At 37.6% G+C, this 26,421-nt stretch overlaps 2 protein-coding genes across 3 annotated transcripts; one reads left to right on the plus strand and one right to left on the minus strand.

The window, feature by feature from the left end:
- Nucleotides 1-2,294: 2,294 nt before the first annotated feature.
- LOC116267641 (uncharacterized) lies at nt 2,295-4,014 on the plus strand. The gene is made up of 3 exons (XM_031649504.1): nt 2,295-2,951; nt 3,646-3,719; nt 3,813-4,014. The coding sequence occupies exons 1-3, from the start codon at nt 2,295-2,297 to the stop codon at nt 4,012-4,014; spliced, it is 933 nt and encodes a 310-aa protein (XP_031505364.1).
- Nucleotides 4,015-19,385: 15,371 nt separating this feature from the next.
- Nucleotides 19,386-26,094, minus strand: LOC116267801 (uncharacterized). Of its 2 annotated transcripts, XM_031649709.2 has the most exons (6): nt 25,903-26,094; nt 25,666-25,757; nt 24,363-24,613; nt 21,475-21,719; nt 20,950-21,306; nt 19,386-19,853 (listed from the first exon to the last, which is right to left on the minus strand). In XM_031649709.2, the coding sequence occupies exons 3-5, from the start codon at nt 24,607-24,609 to the stop codon at nt 20,950-20,952; spliced, it is 849 nt and encodes a 282-aa protein (XP_031505569.1). In that variant the 5' UTR covers nt 24,610-24,613; nt 25,666-25,757; nt 25,903-26,094; the 3' UTR covers nt 19,386-19,853. The 2 variants fall into 2 exon arrangements, with proteins under 2 accessions (XP_031505569.1, XP_031505571.1); XM_031649711.2 differs by lacking the exon at nt 25,666-25,757 and having other exon boundaries at nt 25,903-26,093.
- Between the last annotated feature and the right edge of the window lie 327 nt (nt 26,095-26,421).

Genomic DNA, 26,421 nt, shown 5'->3' on the forward strand with positions numbered 1-26,421 from the left:
CCAAATGCGGCCCCGCCTCTGGATGGTAGGACATGTAATGTAACACTTATTTGCCAAAAACTTTGCAGAGTTAAAAGAGATTTTATCTACACACCATGTGCATCACACTTTAAAGGTAATATAAAAACACTTTGTTAATATTTCATGATTGTCATTGTTAAAGTTGAATTATTACTTTTTGAAAATGATTTTCGAATGAAGTGTTCTTATTACCAAACGGCCCGATAGGACACATTGAATTATCAATACTTTTCAACCGAAAGTAATTTTCTGAAAGTTATAAATCAACCTTAACAAGAACATAGTGCCATCAAGCAAAGATCACCCACATCTATTCCCATTCAAGGTTTTCATTTTAAAAAAAAATAGTGTTAGAAAATCACCTTTTGCATTATTTTTAAGCTGCACTTTTCATTAAAGCTGTCAATAAAGACATCAGTATCATTTGAAGTTAAAATTTGGTTTTTGTAATGAGTTCTTAAAAACTAGTTTGTGTTTGGGTGCATGACATACTCAAAATGTCGTTTTCCGTGAATACCCTAAGAAGGCCAACTTATTTATTTCATTTTAAAATGCAAATTTAATAAAACTCAATTTTGACTGTCACTCAAACACGCCTCCAATAATAATAATGTATGTTTTGAAAGCAAATTAAAATGACGTTTAAAAGTGTCATCCAAACTGGCTCTTAAAGTAAGTAAACATTTGTTGCTTTGAAAAGCAAAAGAGACAGTCTTCTTGTTAATACTGGGCAGTGGCCGAGCCACTTAGTGGCTGGTGTGGACAGTTGCACGTAGCAGCCTCATAAAATTATTTATTTTTTACTTTAATAATTTGACAGATTATACACAGGTACCCTAAAAGCATTGATGTTATTGAAATAGTGCTCTTTTCCGGCCAAAATTTTTTGGCTTCGCTAGTGATAAAGGGGATGCCACTCCATGTTTGAGAAGATGTAACCTCCCCCGTGTAATGAGGCATTGATACTATAATCTAGTGGTAGAAGGTAGATGTTAAATTAAAACAAAGTTCACGTTTTCTAATTTTTGAGTCAGTTCATTGAAGCCTTGAGTTAACAATTTCTTGGAGAAATGTGGGACTTTTAAGAAAATCCTTAAAGTTGGACTCCCTTTTAAAATTATGGGAGAAAGAGTGGCATGAATATGAAAAATTTTCTCTCTTGTCTTTTTTTTTTTGGCATAACGTGATTAAGTATTGTTTTAATGGGCCAAAATAATTTAAGCTTCTTTTGTGAATGGCAAATAGACCCGCTTAGATTTTATTAGCCTCAATTGGGTAAAAGCAGTTTCTAGAGGGGGCATGCGACAGGGTGAGCTTGGCCGAACAGAGGAGAGAGAGGCTCTGCTAAGGTTTTGGCTGGTCGAGAGGATTAGGCTTACTGAGCGCTTCTTCCCCCTCACGTTAGGTGGGGGAGGGACCGTGGGCCATGGAGGGGGAACTTCCACCTCCTGGCCCTCCCCTCACCGTCTTCCCCTGGCTGTTGTATGGAACAGGGTGTGGACAACGCTCATGGGCTTTTTTGGTTACTGGAGGGCCTTCTGCTGACAGCCCACCAGAGCATCCTTTGGAGGTGGAGATTTAGGTTGGCAGATTCAAAATCCACATCCCTAAATAAACATATGAAGAGATCAACCGGTCGTTCCAATGGGCAGCTTTGGCTCGGCTGCAAGGTTCTTCCCCTAATGGGCGCACTAATTTCTCCTTTGTATTTCTGGAACTCACCGGGCTATGGGCAGGGAAAGCCTACCTGAAGTTCACCATTCTCATTGGTGGCACATTTCTCATTCGGGTCGAGGATGAACAACAACTACAATGCATTCTTCAGAAACGCGCTTGGAGGGTTGGGGGTAGGTCCCTTGTTACCCACCGTTGGCAGCCAGGACAACCTCTCACCATGCCGCCTGAGCTCTCTGCCCCTCTTTGGATTCGACTCCCAAATCTGCCTCTGAATATATGGACAGTGCAAATCTTCAACAGCATAGCCAAGAGTCTTGAGGGTGATCTTTTGGAAACGGACACTCAAACCAGAGACATTAATCGAGGCGGTTTTGCCAGAATCAGAGTTGAACTTCCTCCGAGTGCCCCACTTTCCCTTGAATTTCAGTTTGTGTTAAAGGATAGTCACACCTTCACCCAACCCTTAGTCTACGAGGGGAGATTACATTTTTTGCAATTTTTGCGGTGTCAACTCTCATTCACCCGATAAATAACCCAAGCATGAATCCCACAGTCAAGGGGCTTATCTTCATGAGGCAGCCAAATGCAAAGACTCAATGAAGGCTTCCAGCTCCAGCAAAGGGCCTAATGTGGAAGGGCAGAAGGGATTACCTACATCTAGGAATCAATTCTCTGCTCTAATGGAGTTGGATAATACTAACGAGGAACCAGTGAGGAGCCCTATCACCACCAACGATGTTTCTCCCCTTCAGGATCATACTGATAGAGTTCGCATGCATCAATCCCACCATGAACCTAGGAACGACATCACTACAAGGAGAGTTAAGGGCAAAGACATTATCAAGGCTGCAACTGAGAACTGGACCAACTTGGTTAACCCCTTCTATCGAATCGAAAGTTTGCCTATTGAAATACCCTCTGGCTTTTCATTCAAATCATCCTCTAAGCACAATTCTCAGCCCATTGTTAAAGCTCCCCGTGATGGCCAAGTGGATGTCCATAATGTTGATCCACAAGCTGGTAATTTTCAACTTTTGTTTTCAGCAGGGGATGTTACTCATAGTCGTGGGAGGGGCAGCAGACTGTCTGGTCATAGGAAATTTGCTCAGGATACTGCAAATCGCAGTTTTGTCGATTCGGAACCAGCAGGGCCAGCTGGAAAGCGTAAGCGCGTGAGCCATTGCCGGGTAGAGGCCCCTTCAAACACCCTCCACCATCTCAGACCAATGACTTTCCTACTAGTGGCGGTGAAGGTAATCCTTTTGACCAGGTAACTGTTTCCTCCCCTCTGCAATGTAGTGTTTAGCATAGAATATTTGTGGCCTAGCTAGAAACTCTGCTAGGCACGACTTGCTTCTCACGGTGCAGCATGAGGCTATTGATAGTTTTTTCATTTTTGATACTCTCATTCATGTTGATCGGCTCCACATTAACTCTGGTATACTTGGTTCTTATGCTACCTTGTTCAATGCTGATTTGTGTGATGGTATTGTACGTATCCTCTGTAGTTGGAAACCACAAAAATTCTTTGTTTTGGTCTTTAATATAAATAGGTATTAGATCCTTCTGGAGGTCACTGAAAAACAGTTTCATGTCAAGTTCCTAGCTGGGAGTATCTATCTTCCTCCACGTTATGGTGAAAGAGCTTGGGTGCTTATGGTTTTGCAGAACATCTTATCTGATTTCCAAGGCCCAACTCTTTTAGTTGGGGATTTCAATGTTATGCTAGATAGTTCAGACAAAATCGGCTGCCCACCTAACCTGAACTCCTGCTCTTCTTTTAATAGGTTTGTTTTGAATTGCCATTTGTTTCTGCTGTTTGACCCTAATCATAGGTTTACTTAGAGCAACAATAGACAAGGTGCGAGTGAAATTTTGTGCAGGTTAAACTGGAGTTTTATTAATAATATATGGAAGGCTCAATGGGGCAGCTCTACTGATTTGCAGGTCCTTCTTAGATCGACTTCTGACCACCTTGCTCTCAAAGTGTCTACTTGTTTCACTCCAAACTCTGCTAATCGGTTTTTTCAGTTCAGATATTTTCAATTCTGAGCCAAAAGACCTCAATGCAATTACCTTGTTTAAGAGGCTTGGAGTTCGCAAGCTTTTGGCAGCCCCCTGGTGAGGGTGATCAAGAAATTGGAACTCACTCAATCTAGTCTTTTTAGTTGGGCTAAGAGTTGTGTGGGCGACATTTCACTCTGTATCAAATCTTTAAGGGATGAACTTGACAAACTCCTATCTCTTGAACTGGCTTCTGCTGTTAATGACAAGAATCATGAGATTCTAATCCGAAATGAATTGAAGCACCCTTGAAGATGAAGATAGCTTATGGAGGCAAAGAGCTCGTGTTAGGTGCATGGCTGAGGGCGACCATAATATAGCTTACTACCAAGCAATAGTCAAAGGCCGTAGAACAAAGAATTTCCTATTTGCCTTGGAGCATGAGGGAACGAGAATCAATGATGTGAACCACATTAGATCTATCTGTGATGAATTTTTCTATGCTCTTCTTGGTTCCAAGGAGGGCTCAAGCTGCTGGCTGAATAAGACGGCTGATGGCCCTAGAATGTTGTTAGAAGATAATGTTGTCTTACTTCTCCCGACCACTGACGATGTGAAGCATGTGGTTTTCTCCATGGAAGAGAATAGTGCTCCGGGCCTGGATGGTTTTCCAGCTTCCTTTTATCAGCACCATTGGAGCATTGTTGGGCATGATTTACTGCAGGTTATTAATAGCTTCCTCTCCACTGGAAAATTTGTTAAGAAAATTAATTGTAATTATATTTTCCTCATTCCCAAAAAAGAGAATATTATCTTTGCCCATGAATGTATTCACTCGTTTGAGGGCCTATGTCAGAGTAATATTTGTTTTAAAATTGATTTTTCCAAAGCTTACGACAGGGTTAGCTGGGCCTTTCTTAAGAATTCTCTTATCGACTTGGTTTCAGCACACCTTGGGTTGACAAAGTTATGATGTGTGTATCTTATGCTTCTTTTGTTGTCCTCATTGATGGGGTTCCAGGAGATTTTCACCCTATGCGCAGAGGTTTGAGGCAGGGGGACTCCATGTCTCTATATCTATTCCTTGTTGTTATGGAAGAACTCTCTAGAAATTCAGAGTACAGATGTTGAAATGGTTCCTTGACCCCTCTCTTTATCCCTCGGATAGGGGCTTGCCCTTCTCTTCTCACCTTTGCTGATGACCTTGTCATTTTTTCTAGAGGTAACCATCATTCTTACAATGAGGTTTTGCATGCTCTTAAGGCCCTTAAGCTTTCTTTTGGGTTATGTATTAACCCACAAAAATCTCATGCGATCTCCTTTGGGGAATAAAGAGCTCCTCTCTCCTTCATCAGCAACTTAGATTGGTTACAAAGCTCTCTGCCTCTTCCTTATTTGGGTGTTCCCCTTTTTGTTGGTAATATGCAGAATAGCTTGTGTCTCTCTAGTTCTGAAGGTGGAAAAGAAACTTTCGCATTGGTATTCAAAGCTTCTCTCTTATGCAAGGCGTCTTTGTTTGATAAGGTACGTCATCTTAAGCCTCATAGGCTACTGTTGCTCTGTATTTATGCTCCCTAAGTCTATTCAGCATAAACTTGAAGTTATTGTGGCTAACTTCCTTTGGGGCAGCCAAGAAAGTAGGAAAGTTGTGCACTTGGTTGCTGGAAGACTCTCTGTCGCCCGGTGTTGGAGGGGGGTGTTGGGTTGAAGCAGCTTGATGATTAGAACAAAGCTTGTATTAGTTGCATCATGCTACACATCTGCTAGGATGATGCCCCTTGGGAGAATTTTATCAAGAAGAAATATCTTTCTTTTCCCAGCCTCTGGACCTTAAAGCGCCCTAAAAATAAGTCTTGGTTCTTCAAAGGTGTTGGGAAAAGCTGGTTTCAAATCCAAGATCAAGTCAGGTGGTCTGTTGGTATTAGCTCCATTTGTTTCTGGATAGATAACTAAGGTGGTGCTCCCCTTATTGCTCAATTGAATTCTTTGGAAAGATCTACCTTTGAGTTCTTGCTGAATTTTTCCATTAAGCAAGTCCTTGACTCTGATCTGCCTACTCTTGACAACTTCAAGGATTTTCTTTCCCGAGTGGGTATGGAGAGACCTAACTTAGAATCACAGCAAGACCTCCTTCTTTGGCATAACTCTCCTGCCTCTAACATCAAAACGTCTGACGTCTGAGAGGTGGTGAGACAGAAATTTGACGAGGAGCCTTGGAAAAAGTTGATTTGGTCTCCCCAGGCTCAACCTAAAGCGCAGTGGTATGTTTGGCTAGCTTGCAGTGATCGTCTCCCTACCTTCGATCGACAAAAGAGAAGTGGCATTTTTTTAGCCAACAGATGTGCTCTTTGTCTCAAAGATGAAGAGTTTGCTCACTATGTTCTCTTTTCTTGTCCGCATTCTTCAAAAATTTGGGAGTTCACTACTTCTAAATTCAAGAGAAGTTACAAACCCTAATGCACTTGGAGTTAAAACATTGGTTCCCTTCTAGCTTCAAAAGAGGTTGTCTTTTGAAGTGTTGGAAAATCTGTTTTCACAACATACTTTGGAGAATATGGTGTAGGTGCAATTCGGCAATCCATAGAGAAGATACCTCGTCTCCTTAACAAGACTCTCATGTCGTCTGGCGGGTCTGTGTTGATGGCTTCTATACTATCATAAGGAATTCTGTTGACGATAGGAGAGACCTATAGGTTTGGTTGACTACAAGGATTGTTCCTGATAAGTGCCCACCTATTTTGACTGGCCAAGTTTGTCTGCAAGTTGCCTCTGTTGCTTCTAATGGTAAAGAGCTAGTTTCCTTTTTGTTAAAAGATTCGAATGGTTTGCATCTTAAACAAGGTGTAGCGTGGTGGGAGGTCAACAATGAACTACTTAAGGACACTATCCTTCATCAGCTCTTGATGGGTGGTGGTTTTGAGAGATTTTGGAATATATTAATGATTTCTAACAACAAGCCTTCGATTAGAAGGCTTCGGGCCATGTTTGAAGGTCGTCGGCCCTTCCCCTTCCAGAGCTAGCATAACAACTAGAGCAACTTATTTCATAGAGTGCAAATTTTGCAACAACAACCTACTCATGATATTTTGTTTTTTTAACCCAAACACTATAAATTTGGTTCCTTCAGCTTTTGGTGTCCTCTTGGTTTGTTTTCCTTTCATGGCTCACTCTAGCCCTTAGGGTAAAGTGACTACCATTTTTTGTTGTACATATATTTTGTTGTTGGAATAAAAGGTTTAGGGGGCCTTTCCCCCCGCAGGGTTGTTGCGGAACTAGAGGGGCTTATTTGTAATCGATTATAGAAAAATTACTTTTAGTCATTTTTCTAATAGGAACTAGAAGGTTTCTAAAAACTATCAAAGCAAGACTTAAAGCTAAATTCTGTTTACATGAGAAAGTCAAAAAAACTTAGCTACAATATTTTCTAAATATTATCTTGTATTAGTAATTTATCTTTTTATTATCTTAGGTGACGTTTTTTGCTTTTCAGGTTAAGAAAAGTTTACTTCAAACCCATAGGTTTGTTGTCATAAAATTATAACTTCTGTCAACAAGCAAAAACTGAATTTTCTATTTAAAAAGTAATTTCTAAAATTCTCTTTGACCGTTTTTTCCGTCTGTTTCTTTGCATTTTTAGAATTGAGATCGAACTATGGAATAAATATAATATGCCCAATGCATCTAAGAATTTCTATTTCCATATTTTTTAGTAGTGGGGTAGAGGACGATCTTATTATGATGGAGATTTTTCATTTATAATAAAACAAAGGTTATATACGATAAGTAGTTATAAGGAATACTTTTTTTACTTTTAGTTTATTAACAAAATTTAGCACTCCACACACACACTCTCTCTCTCTCTCTCTCATAGGACGGTACATTGCCTTTTTTATTAAAATTGATTTTACGTAGAGTATTTAGTAAAATTGATTTTGCATACAGTAAGTAATAATTATGTGGAGATTAGTATAACAAAAATACTATACTTCTGCACTCTTCCTTTCTCTCTTCTCATTTCTCATCAAACGAATGGGACGTATAGAGGTTTTTTACCGCCCACTCTCCAAGAACCTGGAGAGCACTCCAAAAAATGAGATTAAGTTGAGTGGGTTAAGGAAAAAAAGAAGGGAAAATAAAAAATGTAAAATAAAATATAAAATGAAAGTCGAGTCGAGTTTAATCGAGTCGAGTTCAAGTAACTCATACTTACTCGTTAACGTACTCGAGTTTATATTTAAGCTCAAGCTTGACTCGTATAAAAAATGAGTCGAATTCGAGTCGAGTTTACTCGAGCGAGTTCGAGTCGAGCCCGAATTGGCTCGACTCGTTGTGCAGCCCTAGATGGAGGTCTTGTGGTGACAGGACGACGATGTCAGCAGCCTCCCTCACTTTGTTTCTCTCAAGAACTCAACTCCCTTTCAATTCCCGCCATGTCAACCCTCACCCACTCCCCACTCGTTCAATCATGTATCTTTCCTTGAAGTGTCTTCTTTCTGCTTTGGTTAGGCTTTTAGACATTTTATCCTCGATTCGGTCATGGATTTTCTGTTTTTTTCTTACCCTTTATGACTGTGTTTTCTGGTTTCTTCCTGCCTGTTATCACTGTGTGTCCCTGTTTGTTTCTACCTGCTATCACGGTCTTTCTTTTATAGTTCAAAAGGCAGTGATTCAATCTTTACGCAGGCGGCTCTGTTCATTGTTTTTCCTATGTTCGTTGTATTTTATTTGTCATCGATGATGCGCACGGAATTTTTTTGTTTTTCAATACCGTGGTAATCCTATTCTATAAACGAATAACATGCACTTAACATGTAGAAATTGCATTAAAATCAGGTCTCAACCAGCTGATAAACAGCTTCAACCATCGGTTTCATTAAAACACTAAGCGTCCAAATCCGGTTCAAATTATGTCTAGACGTTTCTCCTCAAATGAGTTTGGAAGAAGATCCAGATTTTCGTTTATTGATGCAAATCCATCACTATGTGATGTGCGAGGGTGATAAATTGCCGAAGACCATCAAGTTAACAACTCGGATCAACTCCAAAATCTGTTATTCTGTTGCATGAGCCTTCCTTGGATGTTATCATCCTAGGGCTTTGGGAGCCTTAAAAATAACTAATTAAGTTCCAAAAAATAGATACTTATTCCGAATCAAATGATCAATTGAAGCTGATAGCCTGCAGCATAATCCACCACTCTCTCTCTCTCTCTCTCTCTCTCTCTCTCTCTCTCTGTGTGTGTGTGTGTGTGTGTGTGTGTGTGTGTGTGTAGACATACATACATATATCAACCATACACACAAAAGCAAGACAAGCTATCACGTTATATGCATGAAAGATTTTCTTTATTTCATAATAAACACTTATAGCTATTCCTAGAAATGTTTACATATGTAGCATGGTTTTGCTATAAATAAAACATCACTATGACCAAGCACTTCACCTGTATATTATATATATTAAGCACAAAAAATGCTAGCTTTTGCAATTACAATCAGTTCCACATAAGTAGTGCACACTTCTAGATCTTTGCAGGTACTGAAGACAGCAAATAAGAAGCATTACTAATTTCCATATATCTCCAGCAATCTGTCAATTAGTCATCCAACGTATGTCTGTATTCGTGTGAGAGCGCCTCTGTGCGCACATCTTCTGTTGATCTTGCATAAAATATCTTACTATGTACATGAAATAAGGTTCTCAAAATTATGTACATGCCGGGCATCAAAGCCTGCAATAATCCTTCAAGACCCGCCTGGCAAGATCTAAGGCTCCACAACTTTTGTAGATTAAGTGCAAATTATATGCAGCCTCTTCACTGGGAAGCTTAGGAATGGGGTAGTCTTTCTCATGTGTTGCAAGGACCTTCTCATAATATGCAGCTTTAAGATGTCATTTGATTTTTTTACCCAAAAAAAACAACAGTTATATATAAAAAAAAAAACTGTATTCTTATTCCTGAAAACAAAAGTGCGGTTATATCTAGCCTTTTATTATATGTAAGAACATCTACAGCCATATTTCATATGACAAAAACACGTGTTTTGAAAAATATAATGTTTTTCTTGTGAAGCACTTTTGAAAGTGTGACGAAAAATTCCGAAATATCATACCAAAAAGATTGAAACACCTTCACCACTTCAGATTCCATTTGCTTATGGATTATGTAAGAAATCAAAATGAAGAAATAATTAAAGGGACATAAAATTTTAAAGTGGTTCAGCCAATAGGCCTACGTCCACTACTCTATCATTTCTTGCTTGCCTTCCTTTGGTGGAGAGGCTCATTTATATAGAGGAGTTACATAAGGGGTCTCTAGTTCCCAAGAGACATGACTTTTCATCTTTCAACATACATGACTTTTCATCCCTCAAGAGACATGACTTTTCATCTCTCAAAAGACATGTCCTTTCATCTCCTAAGAGACATGACTTTTCATCTTCCAACAGACATGACTTTTCATCTCTTAAGAGATATGACTTCTCATCTCCCAAGTAATACACATTGAAAGCCTTCTTGGTGTTTCTGCCCTGCAAGCTCAATGCTCCAACAATGAGATTGAGCTTGTTAATTATTTGATAATGGTGCTGCTTACTAAGTGGCTTAGTTAAAATATCAACAACCTAATCTTTAGAAGAGATGTACTGAATTTTCAAATCTCCTTTAGCCAATTTTTCTCGAACAAAATGAAGGTCAATCTCTATGTGTTTGCTGCGACTATGATACACAAGATGAGCTGCAAGATAGGCTGTGTCGATGTTGTCGCACCATAATATGGGAGGTTGTGATTGATCAACACAAAGTTCTTTTAATAAAAATTGTAACCACATGATTTCAGCAGTAGTATTTGCAATAGATCGATACTCAGCCTCAATGCTAGAACGAGAGACAACTAACTGCTTTTTAGCACTCTATGAAACTAGATTGGATCCAATAAACACTGCATATCCACCTGTAGAGCGTCTATCATCAAGACATCCTGTCCAATCTGCATCACTATAAGCATTAATATTTAAAACTGAACTAGGTCTAATAACAAGGTCATAATCAATAGTGTGCTTCAAATATCTTAGGATTCTCTTTACGGCATCCCAATGGGCATCAGTAGGATGATGCATGTATTGACAAACTTTGTTGACAGCATAAGAGATGTTTATACGAGTCACAGTAGAGTATTGAAGAGCGCCAACAATGCTGCGATAAAGAGTTGGATCATAAAAATTTGGTCCAGTTTGAGCATATAAAGCAGGGGAGCATGCCATGGGAGTTGAAACTCCCTTAGCTCCAAGTATATTTGTTCTTTTGAGAAGCTCGAATATGTACTTCCTTTGAGACAATATTAGCTTATTATTAATTCTTTTTGCTTCTATGCCCCAAAAGAAATGAAGCTCACCCAGATCTTTAATGGCAAACTCACTTTTGAATTGACAAATAATTTTATGAATATATTCTGGTGAGCTTCTTGTTATGATCATGTTATCCACGTATACCAAAACATATAGAAGTATTTCTCTTTTTCTCAAAATAAAAAGAGATGAATCTGTTTGAGCCCCTTTAAAACCAAGATTTTGGAGAAATAGACTAAGACAGGCAAACCATGCCCTAGGAGCCTGTTTTAAACCATATAAAGCACGTTCAAGCTTGCATACATGATTTGGGAAAGAATGATTTTGAAATCCGGGTGGTTGAGCCATATAAACTTCTTATGAAATAGATCCATATAGGAATGCATTTTAAATATTCAGCTGATGTATTTTCCATTTGTGACTAATAGAAATAATCAATACTGTCCGAATTGTAGTAGGCTTCACAACAGGGCTGAAGGTTTCAGTATAGTCAATTCCTTCTTTTTTACTATATCCCTTGGCGACGAGTCTAGCCTTGTATCTTTTCAATGATCCATCTGCCTTTCGCTTGATTTTGAACACCCATTTACATCCTACAATGTGTTTAGCTTCTTTATTTGGAACAAGTTTCCAAGTATTGTTTCGAATAAGAGCATCATATTCTTCTTGCATGGCCTTCCTTCAATTTTCATCTTCATATGCTTCCTTGAAACTTGAGGGTTCTTTGTCTTCAAGAAGAGTGGAGACAAGAGCTCTTGGAAGAGTGTGTTTGCTAGAAAAATATGTATGGAACTCATTGTATTTAGAATTAGGTTTGAAGATTCCCACTTGAGATCTAGTATTCATAGGATGGACTCGTTCTTGATTTGGTTTATTTTCATTGGATTGGGTAGGCTCCTCATTTCCAAGAGTTTCAGGTTGAGATTCTAAGGGTTCCTCTGAAGTTGTGGAGGTACTAGATGATGATGTTGTAGGGTTTGAGAACTGATATTCATGAGGAGAGGTTAAAATTATAGCTTGGTTTTGAGTTTCTAGATCTTGAGTTCTAGTTTCTTGAGTATCAATAAAAGGAAATTTTTTCTCATTAAATTGGACATGTCTCGAAATATAGATTTTACGGGTTCGTACACCCAAACAATAATATCCTTTATGTTGAGGAGCATAACCCAAGAAAACACATCTTTCAGAACGGTAATCTAATTTATTTTTCTGATAAGCTCTTAAATAAGGAAAGCATTCACATCCAAAGATTTTGAGGAAACCATAGTCAGGTTTCTCTTTGAACAATTTTTTCAAAGGAGAAGCAAAATCAAGAATCTTAGTTGGCATTCGGTTAATCAAATATACAGCAGTACAAAAAGCATAGGACCACAAGTTCTTGGGAATATTACCTTCTTTCATTAGAGATAAACCTGTTTCAACAATATGTTTATGTCTCCTTTCAGCTGCTCCATTTTGTTCAGGGGTATGAGGACATGATATTCTATGTCCAATCCCATTATCGACAAGATATGATTGAAGCCCTTGAAATTCTCCTCCCCAATCTGAGTGAAAATATTTTATCTTTGCCAAGTAAGATTTTCAAAAAGTGCCTTGAAAGCTTTAAAAACATGACTGACGTCTGATTTTTTTTTCATCAAATAAATCCAAGTATATCTTGAAAAGGCATCCATAAAAATCACATAGTACTTAAAACCATTCACACTCTCCACTGGGGCTGGACCCCATACATCAGAATAAATGAGTTCAAGCGGGCGTTTCACCTTACTTGAAATAGCATTAAATGAAAGTTTATGACTCTTAGCTTTTTGACAAGCTTCACACAAATAATTTAAACAATCATTATAATAAGACAAATCACACTTGTTCAAAACCTTCTTAACAATGGAAAATGAAGGGTGACCAAGTCTTTTGTGCCACTGCCCAATAGTATGTCTTTCTCCAAGTTGTGCTTCCTTTTTTCTGCTACTAAGGTCTATCTTATATAGTCCATCCCTGCTCGTTCCTTGATGAAGAATTTTTCTCATTCCCTGCTGCTTAACATAGCACGTATTAGGATGAAACTCAAAATAGACTCCATTATCCTTAGAAAAACGTTGTACAGATAACAAGTTTCTTGTTATTTTGGGTACATGAAGGAGATCATTTAAAACTAAATTTTGAGATGTCTTTGAAGAACCAATATGAAAAATTCTCAAACCTGATCCATCTCCGATTTTTACTGCATCTCCACCTTTGTATTTGGCATGAATGGACAAGTTATTGATATCATTGGTGATGTGATGAGTCGCACCAGAGTCAGGATACCAATTGTCATCTCCAATGTCTTGATTCAGAGTGCTAGAAGAAACTGCATGATATGCTTGAGGAGACGTTGTCTCTTTTTCTTTAAGCAAATTAGTATATGACCAACAAAACTTTGCAATATGACCAACTTTTCCACATATTTGGCACACAAGACGATCACCTTTGTATTGATCACTTTTCCGGACTCCTCCTCCAGATTGGTAGTTGTTTCTACCATGACCTCTGTAGTTGGTTTGCTTGTTGTAAACTTGTTTTGAGGCAATATTTGCAGCCGGCATAATAGATTCAAAAGTTTGAGAATCATCTTCTTTTAAGTTGGCTTCTTATATGAGAAGAAGCCCATGAAGTTCGTTCAAAGAGACAGGGTCCTTTCGAGTTTCCATACTGACTTTAAAAGCAAGATATTCACTTGGCAATCCTCTAAGAATTTGAAGAACAAGATCATCTTCATCAACAGGTTTGGATGCAATGGCTAATTGATGAGCAATAGATTTTGCTTTGTTTATATAAACATCCATAGAACTAGACCCCTTTTTCAAATCTTGAAACTGTGATTTTAACTTCATTATTCGAGCCCTAGATTGAGTGGCATATGACTGCCTAAAAGCGCTCCAAACCTCTAGAGAGGTTTTTAAACCAATAATTTGGGTATGTATTGCTTCAGATAGAGAGGACTTAATCCAACTCAAAAGTAGTTGATCATTTCTCAACCATTCAATATATTCTGAACTAATTTCAGTTGTTCCACTTCTAAACATTGACGGAGCAGGTTTGCTTCCATCAATATATCTCATAAGACCAAATGAGATCAAAATTGAAGTGAATTGATATTCCCAAATAAGATAATTTTCAGCATTTAACTTGATGGTGAGGAAATGCTGTAAATTGCTTGGGCACTGAAGAGGAGAAGCAAGAAAATTCATACCCGTATCAGAGTTGACTCCCGTATTTGATGATGCTTCTTGATTTGCCATGAGAATGAAACGCGGCAATACAAGATGTAATCCTTAGGATCTAGCAGCAACACTAACAAGGACCAGTGGCTCTGATACCATGTAAAAAATCAAAATGAAGAAATAATTAAAGGGACATAATATTTTAAAGTGGTTTAGCCAATAGGCCTACGTCCACTACTCTATCATTTCTTGCTTGCCTTCCTTTGGTGGAGATGCTCATTTATATAGAGGAGTTACATAAGGGGTCTCTAGTTCCCAAGAGACATGACTTTTCATCTTTCAACATACATGACTTTTCATCCCTCAAGAGACATGACTTTTCATCTTTCAACATACATGACTTTTCATCCCTCAAGAGACATGACTTTTTCATCTCTCAAGAGACATGTCTTTTCATCTCCTAAGAGACATGACTTTTCATCTGATACTATGTAAGAAATCAAAATGAAGAAATAATTAAAGGGACATAATATTTCAAAGTGGTTCAGCCAATAGGCCTACGTCCACTACTCTATCATTTCTTGCTTGCCTTCCTTTGGTGGAGAGGCTCATTTATATAGAAGAGTTACATAAGGGGTCTCTAGTTCCCAAGAGACATGACTTTTCATCTTTCAACATACATGACTTTTCATCCCTCAAGAGACATGACTTTTCATTTCTCAAGAGACATGTCTTTTCATCTCCTAAGAGACATGACTTTTCATCATCTCTCAAGAGACATGTCTTTTCATCTTCTAAGAGACATGACTTTTCATCTTCCAACAGACATGACTTTTCATCTCTCAAGAGATATTACTTTTCATCTCCCAAGTAATACACATTGAGAGCCTTCTTGGTGTTTCTGTTAACATTGCCCACCTGAGATTCAATCCATGAATGCAGTTTTCCGCGTGCACTATGCATGATATTAGTCCAGTCTATATTCAATTGATATATGTGGTTTTATGCATAATGTTAGCATCAAAACGCATAGTTTAGTTGATCAAATTGGCAAGCTAATAAAAATCTAATCATCAAAACATATATATTCTGTAATGTCTGGTACATATTTGTTTGGTGCACTTTTGCAATCTATATATGAGGTCTTTTGGAATCTTATGTAATTTAATTCTTTTGTTAACAATATGGTTATGGGGCCCTTTTCCTCAGCAGATTCATATTCCAGTCAAGATAAAAAATCATGGAACAGTTAAAAGAATTTGATACAAATATCATGTAAGTGCACCAAACAAACATGCACCAGAAGGATTTTTCGAATTTTTTCCCCTAAATGAGGGGAAACAGAAAGATTACAGCTTGAATGGAGTACATAATCGAATTAGTTTACCATTTAATTTGATTCGAATATGCCAATTTGGTCTGATGTGGGTTTGGATAACAATACTAATCCGCTTGCTTGCTGCCTGATGAATATGGCTACGCAGGTCGCCCTACACAAAATTGGAAGCTTCCCACTTTGGTACAAAGGCTGCACACAAGTTGAATTGAGCTTGAATTGGGCCGGTTCAAGCTCAAACTCAGAGTCAAGGTGGACAAAACAAGATCGAACTTGACTCAAAAATACAATGTCGAACTTATTGAACTTGTTTATGTTAAGTACGTTTTGTTTCTTTTAACTCATTTAACTTCATTAAATCGTTTAGTTGCTAATTCATTTAATTGCTTTCTCTTTATAATTTAACATTTATTATGTAGTTGAGTCAAGTCGACTTCTTACAACTTGAACTCTACTCGTTTAACATACCGACTCGTTTATAGACGAGTCGAGTTTTAAGGAATGAGTTTGAATCGAGATTGAGTTAGCTATTGGGCACCCTCAAATTAAGTACATAATCCAACAGCTTACCACATTTTTTTTAGAGTCAGCCAATTGAGGCAGATTTTGGTTCCAATTACAATACTGATCTTTTGAGAAAGATTTTGTTTTCGGGACGGAGATTTTTCTTTATTTCCATGATTCTCGGCTCATTCGGCTGATTCATATCTTGCAGCCAGTGGCGGCACGCCAGCCCAAGTTAGATATATATAGATTCATATATATGTTTGAATTTCACTAGTTTTTTTTTATGTTTGTTCAATTGTTCTAATTATTTTTTGCTCTTTATATGATTTTCTTTATATTCGTTTACGCATTACTTAGTCTATTTTTTTTTTTCAATATGCTTTTGTTGTTCTCATGTCAAGATTTAGATGCCTTAATCGTGCCTAATTTGATTTTCAAGATCTATTTCAAATTTTAGATTTACCATACAGGTTAACTAAGAAAACGTGAACACCATTTATGACAGTGAAGGAGCCAAGCATTTAGTCCATTTACATATTAGAACAGTCACTTGATTTAGTTTGTTACATGTTAGTGCCTCTCGAATCTCGACTATAAGATCTTTAATTTCCATGATCTAAAATTTGAATCAGTATATATTAGTGCCCTACAACCAAAAATTTTCTGAGTTCGCCACTTATTTATTTATGAATCTACGATTACTTTCATAAGAGAAAAAGAAAAAGATCTCAACTCTGCATCTGAAAAGGCATGTCATGTTAATCTCTGTCTTCTGATGTGTTCTTTGTGCTCGACAGCACATGCTTTGCTTCTACTCTTTCATGAGGACGAGTTCGATAGAACCCGATACCTTCCACTTGGGTCGCGCCCCACCACTTTCCTCTGCCTCCAGCCCGCTTTCACTAAATTAATCTCTTTGTTTCGGCGCAGCTCTTCGCTTCCGTCTCCTCTGCCTTTGCTGCTCCTGCCTCCTGCTATGCTTCTTTGTTTCTTTTCTTAACTATTTGTAGGAACTTAAGAGGAAGCGGTGAATCTGATAGCACTTAACGTATATGATTTTTCCAGAATCTCAGTTTTCAAATTTGTCTAATTTATGAAGGATTTTTGTTTGGCGATCTGAATCGCGCTTGACGAATGAGGAGATCAAAGCTTCGCCAAACATCCCTCAATGTTTGTTTATTTTTACATTAGTATGTGCAAATATTTGCTTTGTCCTATATGTGAGTGCCCTTTCGTATGTGAAAATCTATGAATGGGTGCCCCCTCCAGAAAACTTTTCTGGCTCCGCCACTGCTTGCAGCTGCTGACCTTGAAGCTGATCCACATTCCAAAAGTTGCAAATCTAACATCTCCTTGTCTTCTCTTACTTTCCAAACAGATGGTTCTTCACCGAAGAGAACATTCTCCTACAGGAGCGCGAACGTTGTTCTTCTTGGGCCAAGAGACCTTTTTTAGGCACAAGTGATCATGACTCCCATCACGTTGTTGATCTACATTCACGTGCTGTTGCTGCTCTCCTCCGTGCATCTAACAATTTGCATGATGCATGGAATTAATGTTGCCCGTTGCATGCAAAAGTTACCCGATGCATGCAACTCGTCACTTTAGAACGTAATCATAGGTCTTTGTAAAGGAGATACAAGCAAAAATCATGTAGAGAATAAAATCTAGCAAACGAACACACAATTTAATATGGAAAAACCCCAACTTGGGAAAAGAGACATGGGAACCAGCGTTGCAAGGGTGGAGCCAGAGAGAGGCAGGGGCCTTCGCCCCTCCTTAAAAAAATAAAAAAATAAAAATAAAAAAAATTGTCATACGTAAAAATTTTTGAAAAAATCATATTTCAACTCTTATTAAAATTTTGAAGCTATAATTTGACCCATCTCATAAAAAATTTCTTCGCACCTAAAAAGTTCCACTTGAACAGGTAAAAGTGGCATACAAGAGATGTTTCTCCTTCTCTTCTAATCCAAAATCAGCACATTCAACACTTGTATAATGGACTAAGTTGCAGCCTAATAACAACAAGAGACAAATGAAACAAGAGATGTTTCTCTCTCTCTCTCTCTCTCTCTCTCTCTCTCTCTCTCTCGCAAACACACACACACACACACACACACAAAGGGCAACTGGTCAACTTTTGATGTATTTATAAGACTGCTTAAACTAATGCTTAGGAATCACAAAGAACAATAATTTACGAGCACATGCTTCATGAATTAAAAACATTAAATATTTCGCCAAAGGCGATCCTATCCTCAATAAAATAACCTTCTAGCTAGAAAATAGTTTTCCGTAATCTTCTTTGTTTTTTTTTATCGGTCTTTTCAGTACTTCATCTTTTTTATGTGTGACTAAAGGCAAAAATCAAATTGGGAAAAAAATGTGTGAGAGATATCATAATGGACTTAAAATATGTGATCAGCGGAATTTCTTTCTTAAGAGATTATTTGTTTTCTAACGGGTGACAATCATCTTTTTTTTGTTTTTGTTTTTGTTTGTTAACACACTTTTCATTCATGAAGCAAGCACTTACAAGTTGTTTGTCAACTTAGCAATTGTTTATAATTTCTCTTAAAGTAATTGTCTTCGAACAATGATGTTTAAATTCTCCACAATTTTATTGCAAAAGTTGCACAACAAAACGAAGCTTAAGACCAAATGGCAATGTATAATATGTCTTTTCTTTAACCTTTCAAAAAGCTGGATATTTTTGGAGGCCCTAAGTTCACTGTCGGCAAGGCCACATGGCTAAAATGGCGTAAATCTTGGCATCATGTATACCATCACTAAATCTCAGTCGGATCAACTCTAAGCTCTTACTCACTTGTACCTTTCTCTTTGAACGTCAAATTCTCGAGGGGTACAGTTATCTAGTTTTGTCCCTGCAATCAAGGGAGTTTGAATGTTCAGCAGATCACAAACATTTTGGCTTCAATGTAAAGACAAAAGGAAAGCATTTTATTTACATATTCCTGGAGATCTAGGAAGAGAATGGAAAATCACGCTCAAAATCGTTCACGAAATGATACGACAACAACGTGCCTCCAATGCAACCTGCTGGGGTCTGGAAGAATGTAAGATTTAAATCATAAACTCAGCATTTTTATATTTTTCTACGGTCCTTTTTAAGCATATAAAATGCTTTTCAGGTCGAGCGATGGCATGCCCAGCTATGCTAGTCTCTTTGAAGCGAGTGCAAGGGATTACCTAAAGTGAAAAAGTTTGGACGGTTTATTACATTGAAAAAGATGTGCTTCAAAGTTGATTTGTGGGGTTTTTGAGACATTTGATAGGAAATTCTTGTAGAAGATATTAAACGTAGAAGATATTGAATCCACATCCATATAAGTTTAGCAGCTATAATGGCCACAAATGGATACTTTGCTTTAGAGCCAGAGCAAGCTACAGCATTTTGTTTCTTGAAGCTCCATAAAAGGACATTAGGCTAAAAATAGACAGCATAACCCCCTATTTGATTTCCAATCATGTGCCAGTATTTGCTATAAAAAACCATTCAGCCACTTACCAGTCAATGGAAATGCCGAGCTATGTGAAAAACAGACAAGTAGAGAAATCTTGAGCATCTAAAGTACCACATTCTGATAAGATTGTGTACAGAAGACCATAGTTGACCTCAGAATAATGACACTACTCTTTCTCATCTACAAACATGATTAATCACGATGTGTTCCAATCATGCCAATGAACAGATGCCTTAATCAGAGGAAACAGCTCCGCAAGGTCATACTTGCACTGCAACATGCAAACATTTAAATATCATTATGCGAGTATAATGAAGTACGTCCGAGAGACTCAAGAAGGCATGTAATGTATGGGACAGTTATCTTTTCCAACAAAAATTGCCATGTCTTTGCAAAATCAGTTCAAACCATAGTCACCAATAGCTTTCTCAGCAAGGTTTTTCTCAGGATATTTTTCAATATCTGTATCTTCTTGGGAAACTATCAGGAAGATCCCAGCAATTTTAAAAATATAAAGAAAAAAAAGAGAAATTTTTACTACTACCTTTCTTATAAACATATAAATAAACAAGCATGTAAACTTATCCAAAAATATTGTCACAAATGTCATTCTCGGGTTACCAGCAAGGATGTTTCCAGATATTAAACAGGAAGTTCTAAAATCTGAAGAAACTAGCGAATCAAACAGCTAAAATATATAAAAAGAATAGTAGAACAATTTTTGAAAATCTAAAATTTCTACTATTTTTTTTACAAAACATTAATCAAAAAACAAACAGTTAGTAAAATATTAAAAGAAATGTAATATTTTAGATATATATTGAGAAAAAATTCCACATGAATACAATAAAAATGCAATATCTTCATTTTGGCATTTTTACCAAAATGTTTTTGATTTGTCTCTTTTTTGTTTTTATTAAATATCCCTTTTTCATGTTCTTCTGAAAAAGCAGCAATGTTCGTGACCTGTTTAAGACATAAATCATAAATGAAACAAAATCAAAACATAAAATGCTTAAGGACATGAAAAGATTTGTAAAAGATTGGGAATACCTTGGTGCCATAGCATGAGATTTTTGCTCTTGATGATATTCTGAAGATATCAAACACTATAACCAGGATAGTTTCATAACAGAGTATCTGTGACTACGGTTCAAACTCAAGAGCAAAAAGAAATGTCAATTATTAGGCCTGTTGGCCAGCCTATGAGACAACACTAGAAGATGATACAAGAAAACCCAACTATCCTATAACAACTGGATTATAATACCAGGAATTTATCTCACCAGAAAGTCAGAAACTAAATCATGGACAAATAGATTCAAGTTCTACAGCAGATATTATCAGCTACCAAGCAAAATCTTTACCTAGTAGTAACGAGGATTAGTGTCATAAATTCGCCCTCCTGGATATGGTCCTCTCACATCATATGCAGGATTTCTAGGATGAGGATGAGAAGCATTCCCATATGATTGCATCCGCTCTCTGTATGCATCATAAGCTCTCGTAGGGTAACCTTGGGGCCCATCACCAAAAGAAGCCCCATAGCCATGAAGATCACCAGCTCCCACGCTACCATGTTGGTACTGACTCCGTGCAGCATGTTGGTATTGCTGATGACGCAATTGTGCTTCTCGACGTATAAGATCTTCTAGCTGGTTCCTATGTCGTGCCCATATCGTAGACAGCTTAGCTTGATATTGTTCATCAATTTCTCTCATTCTCTATAAGAGAACAAATTAAAACATCAGAATGCATGGAATCTCTCTCTCTCTCTCTCTCTCTCTCTCTCTCTCTCTCTCTCCCCCCCCCCCCCCCCCCCACACCCACAACCCCAACACACACATACATGGAATCGTGGGACAAACTTTAAAAAATAAATTAATTGAAACCTTTAGATGCCTTGCGCTTTCTTCCTTTTCTGCATCTTGTTGTTCTGTGGTCAACCTCAAAGTTTCATCCATGAACTTCTGGTCAAGAGCTTCCAAAGTCTCAGGTAATTGTGCTTCCTCATAACCAATTTCCATGTCTTGCTCATGATGATCTGAGGCTCTTGTGTCAGTGTTACTTGGTGCCTTCTCCATTACTGAGTTCAGATCAGATTTTTGTCCTTGATAGGAGTTGATGTTTTCAGGGCCTGGGCGTGCACATGCAATGTCAACAAGTAAAAGCTAAAGATAGTGCTTGAAAGAAAGAGTTGAAAGAGTTTGTGGTTTCAGGGCCATGATCTGTATCGGACATGCCATTGAGTATAAATTAGACATAGTTTACATACATCTTAAAAGGCCTAGATGTTTAATTGACTCGATTCTCAAAATATAATTGATGCGAAGTGGCAACAGGACTAAGGAAAACTGTAGAGTCAAAAACAGAAAAGGACATAAGATACAGGATGGGACCGATGGGTCAAAGTTCAGACTCACGACAACCAGCCATTTGACAAATCCAAACATAATCCATGCACCCAAACCCAAAACAATGAAGTGCCTAGTCAAGCCATGCTATTGTTTACCAAAGTTACAGAACTAAGTCAAGAATGGTTTTTCTCCTTTCACAAGTTCCAGGGCTTGCAAGCATTCCAACAAACATGGCTTGCATTCCACTTAATGCCTAGTATTACCCAAAAATTAAAATTTGTCAAGAGTTTATGATCTGAAATGTCATAGTAGACCATTTTGGTCACGCCTGGTTGGAATCTAGGTATATGTGTATTTGCAATTTTGTTTCTAAACGCATATAAGAAAATGTGCTGTTCTACCTTTTCCTTTGAAGAAAATACAGGAAATGCTCTTATTAGCCTAACAAAACACCATGCATCTATCAGCATGAACAAAATCCTATGGTCTGATGGCTTCATAACTGAGGCCTTTATGTTGGTCACTGACTGCAACCCTTTGAGGACGTTGCACTTTTCCAAAACGAGGTTTGCAAGCATGTGAACTCCAAAGGCATTTAACCAGCCTCTCTAACTAATTCTGAAGAATTTTAAAACCATTGGTACTTTTCGTATAAGACCAATAACAAAACCAGGAAACACCCAAATGTTGGCAAAATCAAGCCTCCAACCTTAATGCCCAAAAGGTATTGAAGAACCTTGTTTCTTCAACACAATGTCCTCCCATTATAGACACACAGATCCAACATTCCAAGTTTCTGTAGAAAACAAGTAATACACTCGTTATATATTAAGAAAGCTCCAGTTTCCTCAAGTAGATTCAGAAACGAATTTGACCTCACTTATTGAAAATCATGTTTTTTGATGTGCACAGAACGGCATTTATCAGATTAAATCTAAAAGAGCAGATGAGCTTCACGTTCAGAAAACTAAAGGTCAACATATTACATGTTTTGACTTGTAATGAATAGAATGGATTTGAGAAGTTAAAAATCAACAGACTAAACTTTCACGGACATGTAAAATACGATCTATGAACCATAAATATGTGCAATGTCAACCTTTTTGGTTCTTGGTCATGCAATGTTCATCCATACGGTACATTATGGAGTACATATTTCTAGATGGCATTGTAATATTAATATATATATATATATATATATATATATATATATAAAAAGAAATATTCAAAATTTTATTACATGAGCATGCATTCATATAGGATGTATGTTAAAAACTATTTGTCTGTGTGTTTAGATGTATTTCCATATTATCATCCTTTTACTAACTTTTGCAGTGTACCCATGTGTACATAAATGACATAAATAGGCTCTGGAAGCACCAACAGTCCAGCAGCAGTCAATATAAAATGTCTTTCACTGTTCTGTTTCTTAAGGGATGTCTATTAAGTGAATAAGCAACATGGAAACAAACTAGTTTAGGATCAACTTCAGCCCCATCAAATTAACTCCCAGAGCCTCACCACTGAAACACTGAAAAATATCTGTTTTAATTAAAACAATGTATTGATTATACAACCTTTTTCATGTCCAAGTCAAACAGACAATTAAAATTTGAAACCCGTAAATATATACCACAGAAGAATAAGGATTTATGAAGCTTTAGATTCAAAAGAAATACAGAATTCTTTCATATTTATAAAGAGCCAGTTGTCCTGCTCCTGTAGCAGCCCATGGATTAGAAAGAAACATGAAGAGTTACTTGTTACGCTTCTGGTAAATCAAAACCAAAAGCCAAACTCGTATTTTCTAATAAAAGAGCCATTTTAGGGGATTCAACATACAGGATGTCCAAAAGTTAACAAAGTTGTACCTTGCTGGATTCAAAGCCCACATAATGCTAAGATTTTCCTGCTATGCCACAAGGAAACAGCATTTTGGTTGCATGTTCATATGACAACAAACATGTTCAGACACATGGACTTAGCTGCCAACATAATTTTTCTTTCCTTTCTAATAATCTAAACTAATTTCTTTAGAATTTAATTTTTTTACTGTTACAATAACAAAAATGGTTTCTTATTCATTAAAGAAATAGATCCTAAAACAAAGAAGAAAAGAAGTTGCAAATTCAGCCCACAAATTTGACATCATTGGGGGTGCTCTCATTCATTATGCAGTATGTAAAGTAGACTGGGATATCTAAAGGTCTTAAACCCGCCACGACTGTGGATCCACCCTCAACTGTCCTGTATGTGTTGGTTTTCTTCATTAACCGAAAAAGGAAAACCTTTTTTCGATTCCATAATCCACAACTCCAAGGAAAAAAAAGGAGTTCAACAAAACAATAAAATAATAATAATAATAATGATATACATGTGCCAACCAACAGAATAGACACAAATCCATTTCAAGAAAACCTCACCTTCTCTATAAAGGTGAGACCCCAATGAAGTAGGGCCGCCTTTTGGGTCCTTCCCATCCCACTGCCATTGTGATTCTGACTTTAAGGGAGCATAACGCTGTTCTGCTTCTAACTGTATTGCATCCGATCTTCCTGCATATGGCTCCAAGCCAGGATTGTGATGCATCCTTTGCACAGCCATGTGTTGCATCTGAGCAGCTACCAATTGGTTGACATCTGAACGGGCATAATGGTCTTGGTGCCTCATTTTCCTGACAGTAGAAGGCTAAAATGAAGAAGTATATTCCATAAAACTCCAATAATCAAAAGCAAGAATGTCCATCAGTACACAAAAAGACAAGAAGAGTAGAAGACGCAGATAGTGACGAGTGATAGAAAGAAGAAAATAAATAATTGCACTTTCACTTTGCAGTCATTCCAGCTAAATTTTTCTTTCAAAGCCTGCTCAAAAGAACTAGAAATTCCTCTTTCCATTCATACCTCTTACTGAGGGTATTTGCCCTAGGAGATGGGAAAAAATTGAAACTTGAAACCTTTAACTGGAAAAAACACATTGGAATATCTCCAAAAGGAGAAGTTGCCTATGATACTGAAAATAAACATATGTTCCAACAATACTGAAAATAATACCCATGTTAAGATTATTACGAACTACAATATCATCATCTTAACGTATTTTTCTTTTCCTCTTCCAAATTGTAATAAAGTGACAAAATTGAGTCCTTCTCCTAACTAGCGTTCTGCTTTTACTCTTGAATTGTTCTGAGATCTCGAGCAAAATCCACTGTTTAACGCCTATGCAAGACACGGCTGTTGAACTTGCAGGGATTTAATGACCCCAAGTTGACCCTCATAAATACGCACATTTTCTTTAAAAGTCAATCGATAAAAAGAGGGCATAAGATACAAACGTTTAGAAAAATGTTCTTAGCAGCAGCTAAGCAAATCGAGAAGTGATGGCAAATTCGGTAAAGGCATAAGAAATGACGCTATAATCATATAATCATGCATGACGGTATATAGACTAACAAAACCAGTCGGAGAAATGTACTCAAATCTTTTAGTACTCAAAGCACGACACACAGTCATCATCAACTGCCGAAAAGATTAATAGTGAGGCGCCTACTAATAGACAACAGGGAACAAATGGCATAGAAATTGTCTAAGATTCCTGGGGAACCGAACAGGTTAGTCACGATTTTCGCCAATAACAAGCAAGAAATAAGTTAACACCGACGGAAAACCCACAAAAATATGCGAAGGGATGTCTCAGCAAGAAGTGACCATGCGTGACTCTGACTACCTGGTACAGACCGCGCCGAGATTAAGACACCAAGCTAAGCGCTCAACTCAAAGTATTGAATGCATCTGCTCCTTCCTCTCAAAGACCGAACCCTATTACACATACAATTCAGAAACCCCTAATTCAGCCACGCCAAGACAAATTGGACCAAAATTTCCGTTCAAATGATACCAGTAGAAAAAGAGGTGAAAGGGAATAGTGATCAAGGAAAAAAATGAAAGAAGTTAGAGACGTTACCTGAACCCTTGGAAGCTCTGGTAGTCCAAGTTCAGCAAATGGCGGACAAGGTGAAGACAGGCATTGATTTCCTTTAACAAAAGAGAAAGACAGAGAGAGATGCCTTATGCCTTGGTGGGCAACGGCGGAAAAGCAACGCGCGATAATTCAAGAATCAGCAAGGACGAAGGCAGAAAGGCGCCGCCGAGGGCTGCTGGTGGTAGCCCTCATTGTGGAATTACTCCCTCATTTGTAACTAATTCACAAATTCATCCCCGTTTTTATTGATATTCATAAGTTCACCCTTCTTTTCATGCCTTTTTCTATGTACTGGTTTCAAAATTAATTTGTGGAGGTGGGAAAGAAGATTATAATCCCAATGGCCCCTTATAGGGGTGAACAACGAGTCGAGCTACGACTCGTTAAAGCTCGCTTGTGAACGAGTTCGACACGATCATTTGCTTAACAAGTCAAACTCGAGTTCATGAGTTGACTCGTTCAAATAATCGAGTTGAATTCAAGCTTAACACGTAACTACCA

Source organism: Nymphaea colorata, chromosome 14 (genome assembly GCF_008831285.2).
Source record: "Nymphaea colorata isolate Beijing-Zhang1983 chromosome 14, ASM883128v2, whole genome shotgun sequence".
NCBI lineage: Eukaryota > Viridiplantae > Streptophyta > Magnoliopsida > Nymphaeales > Nymphaeaceae > Nymphaea > Nymphaea colorata.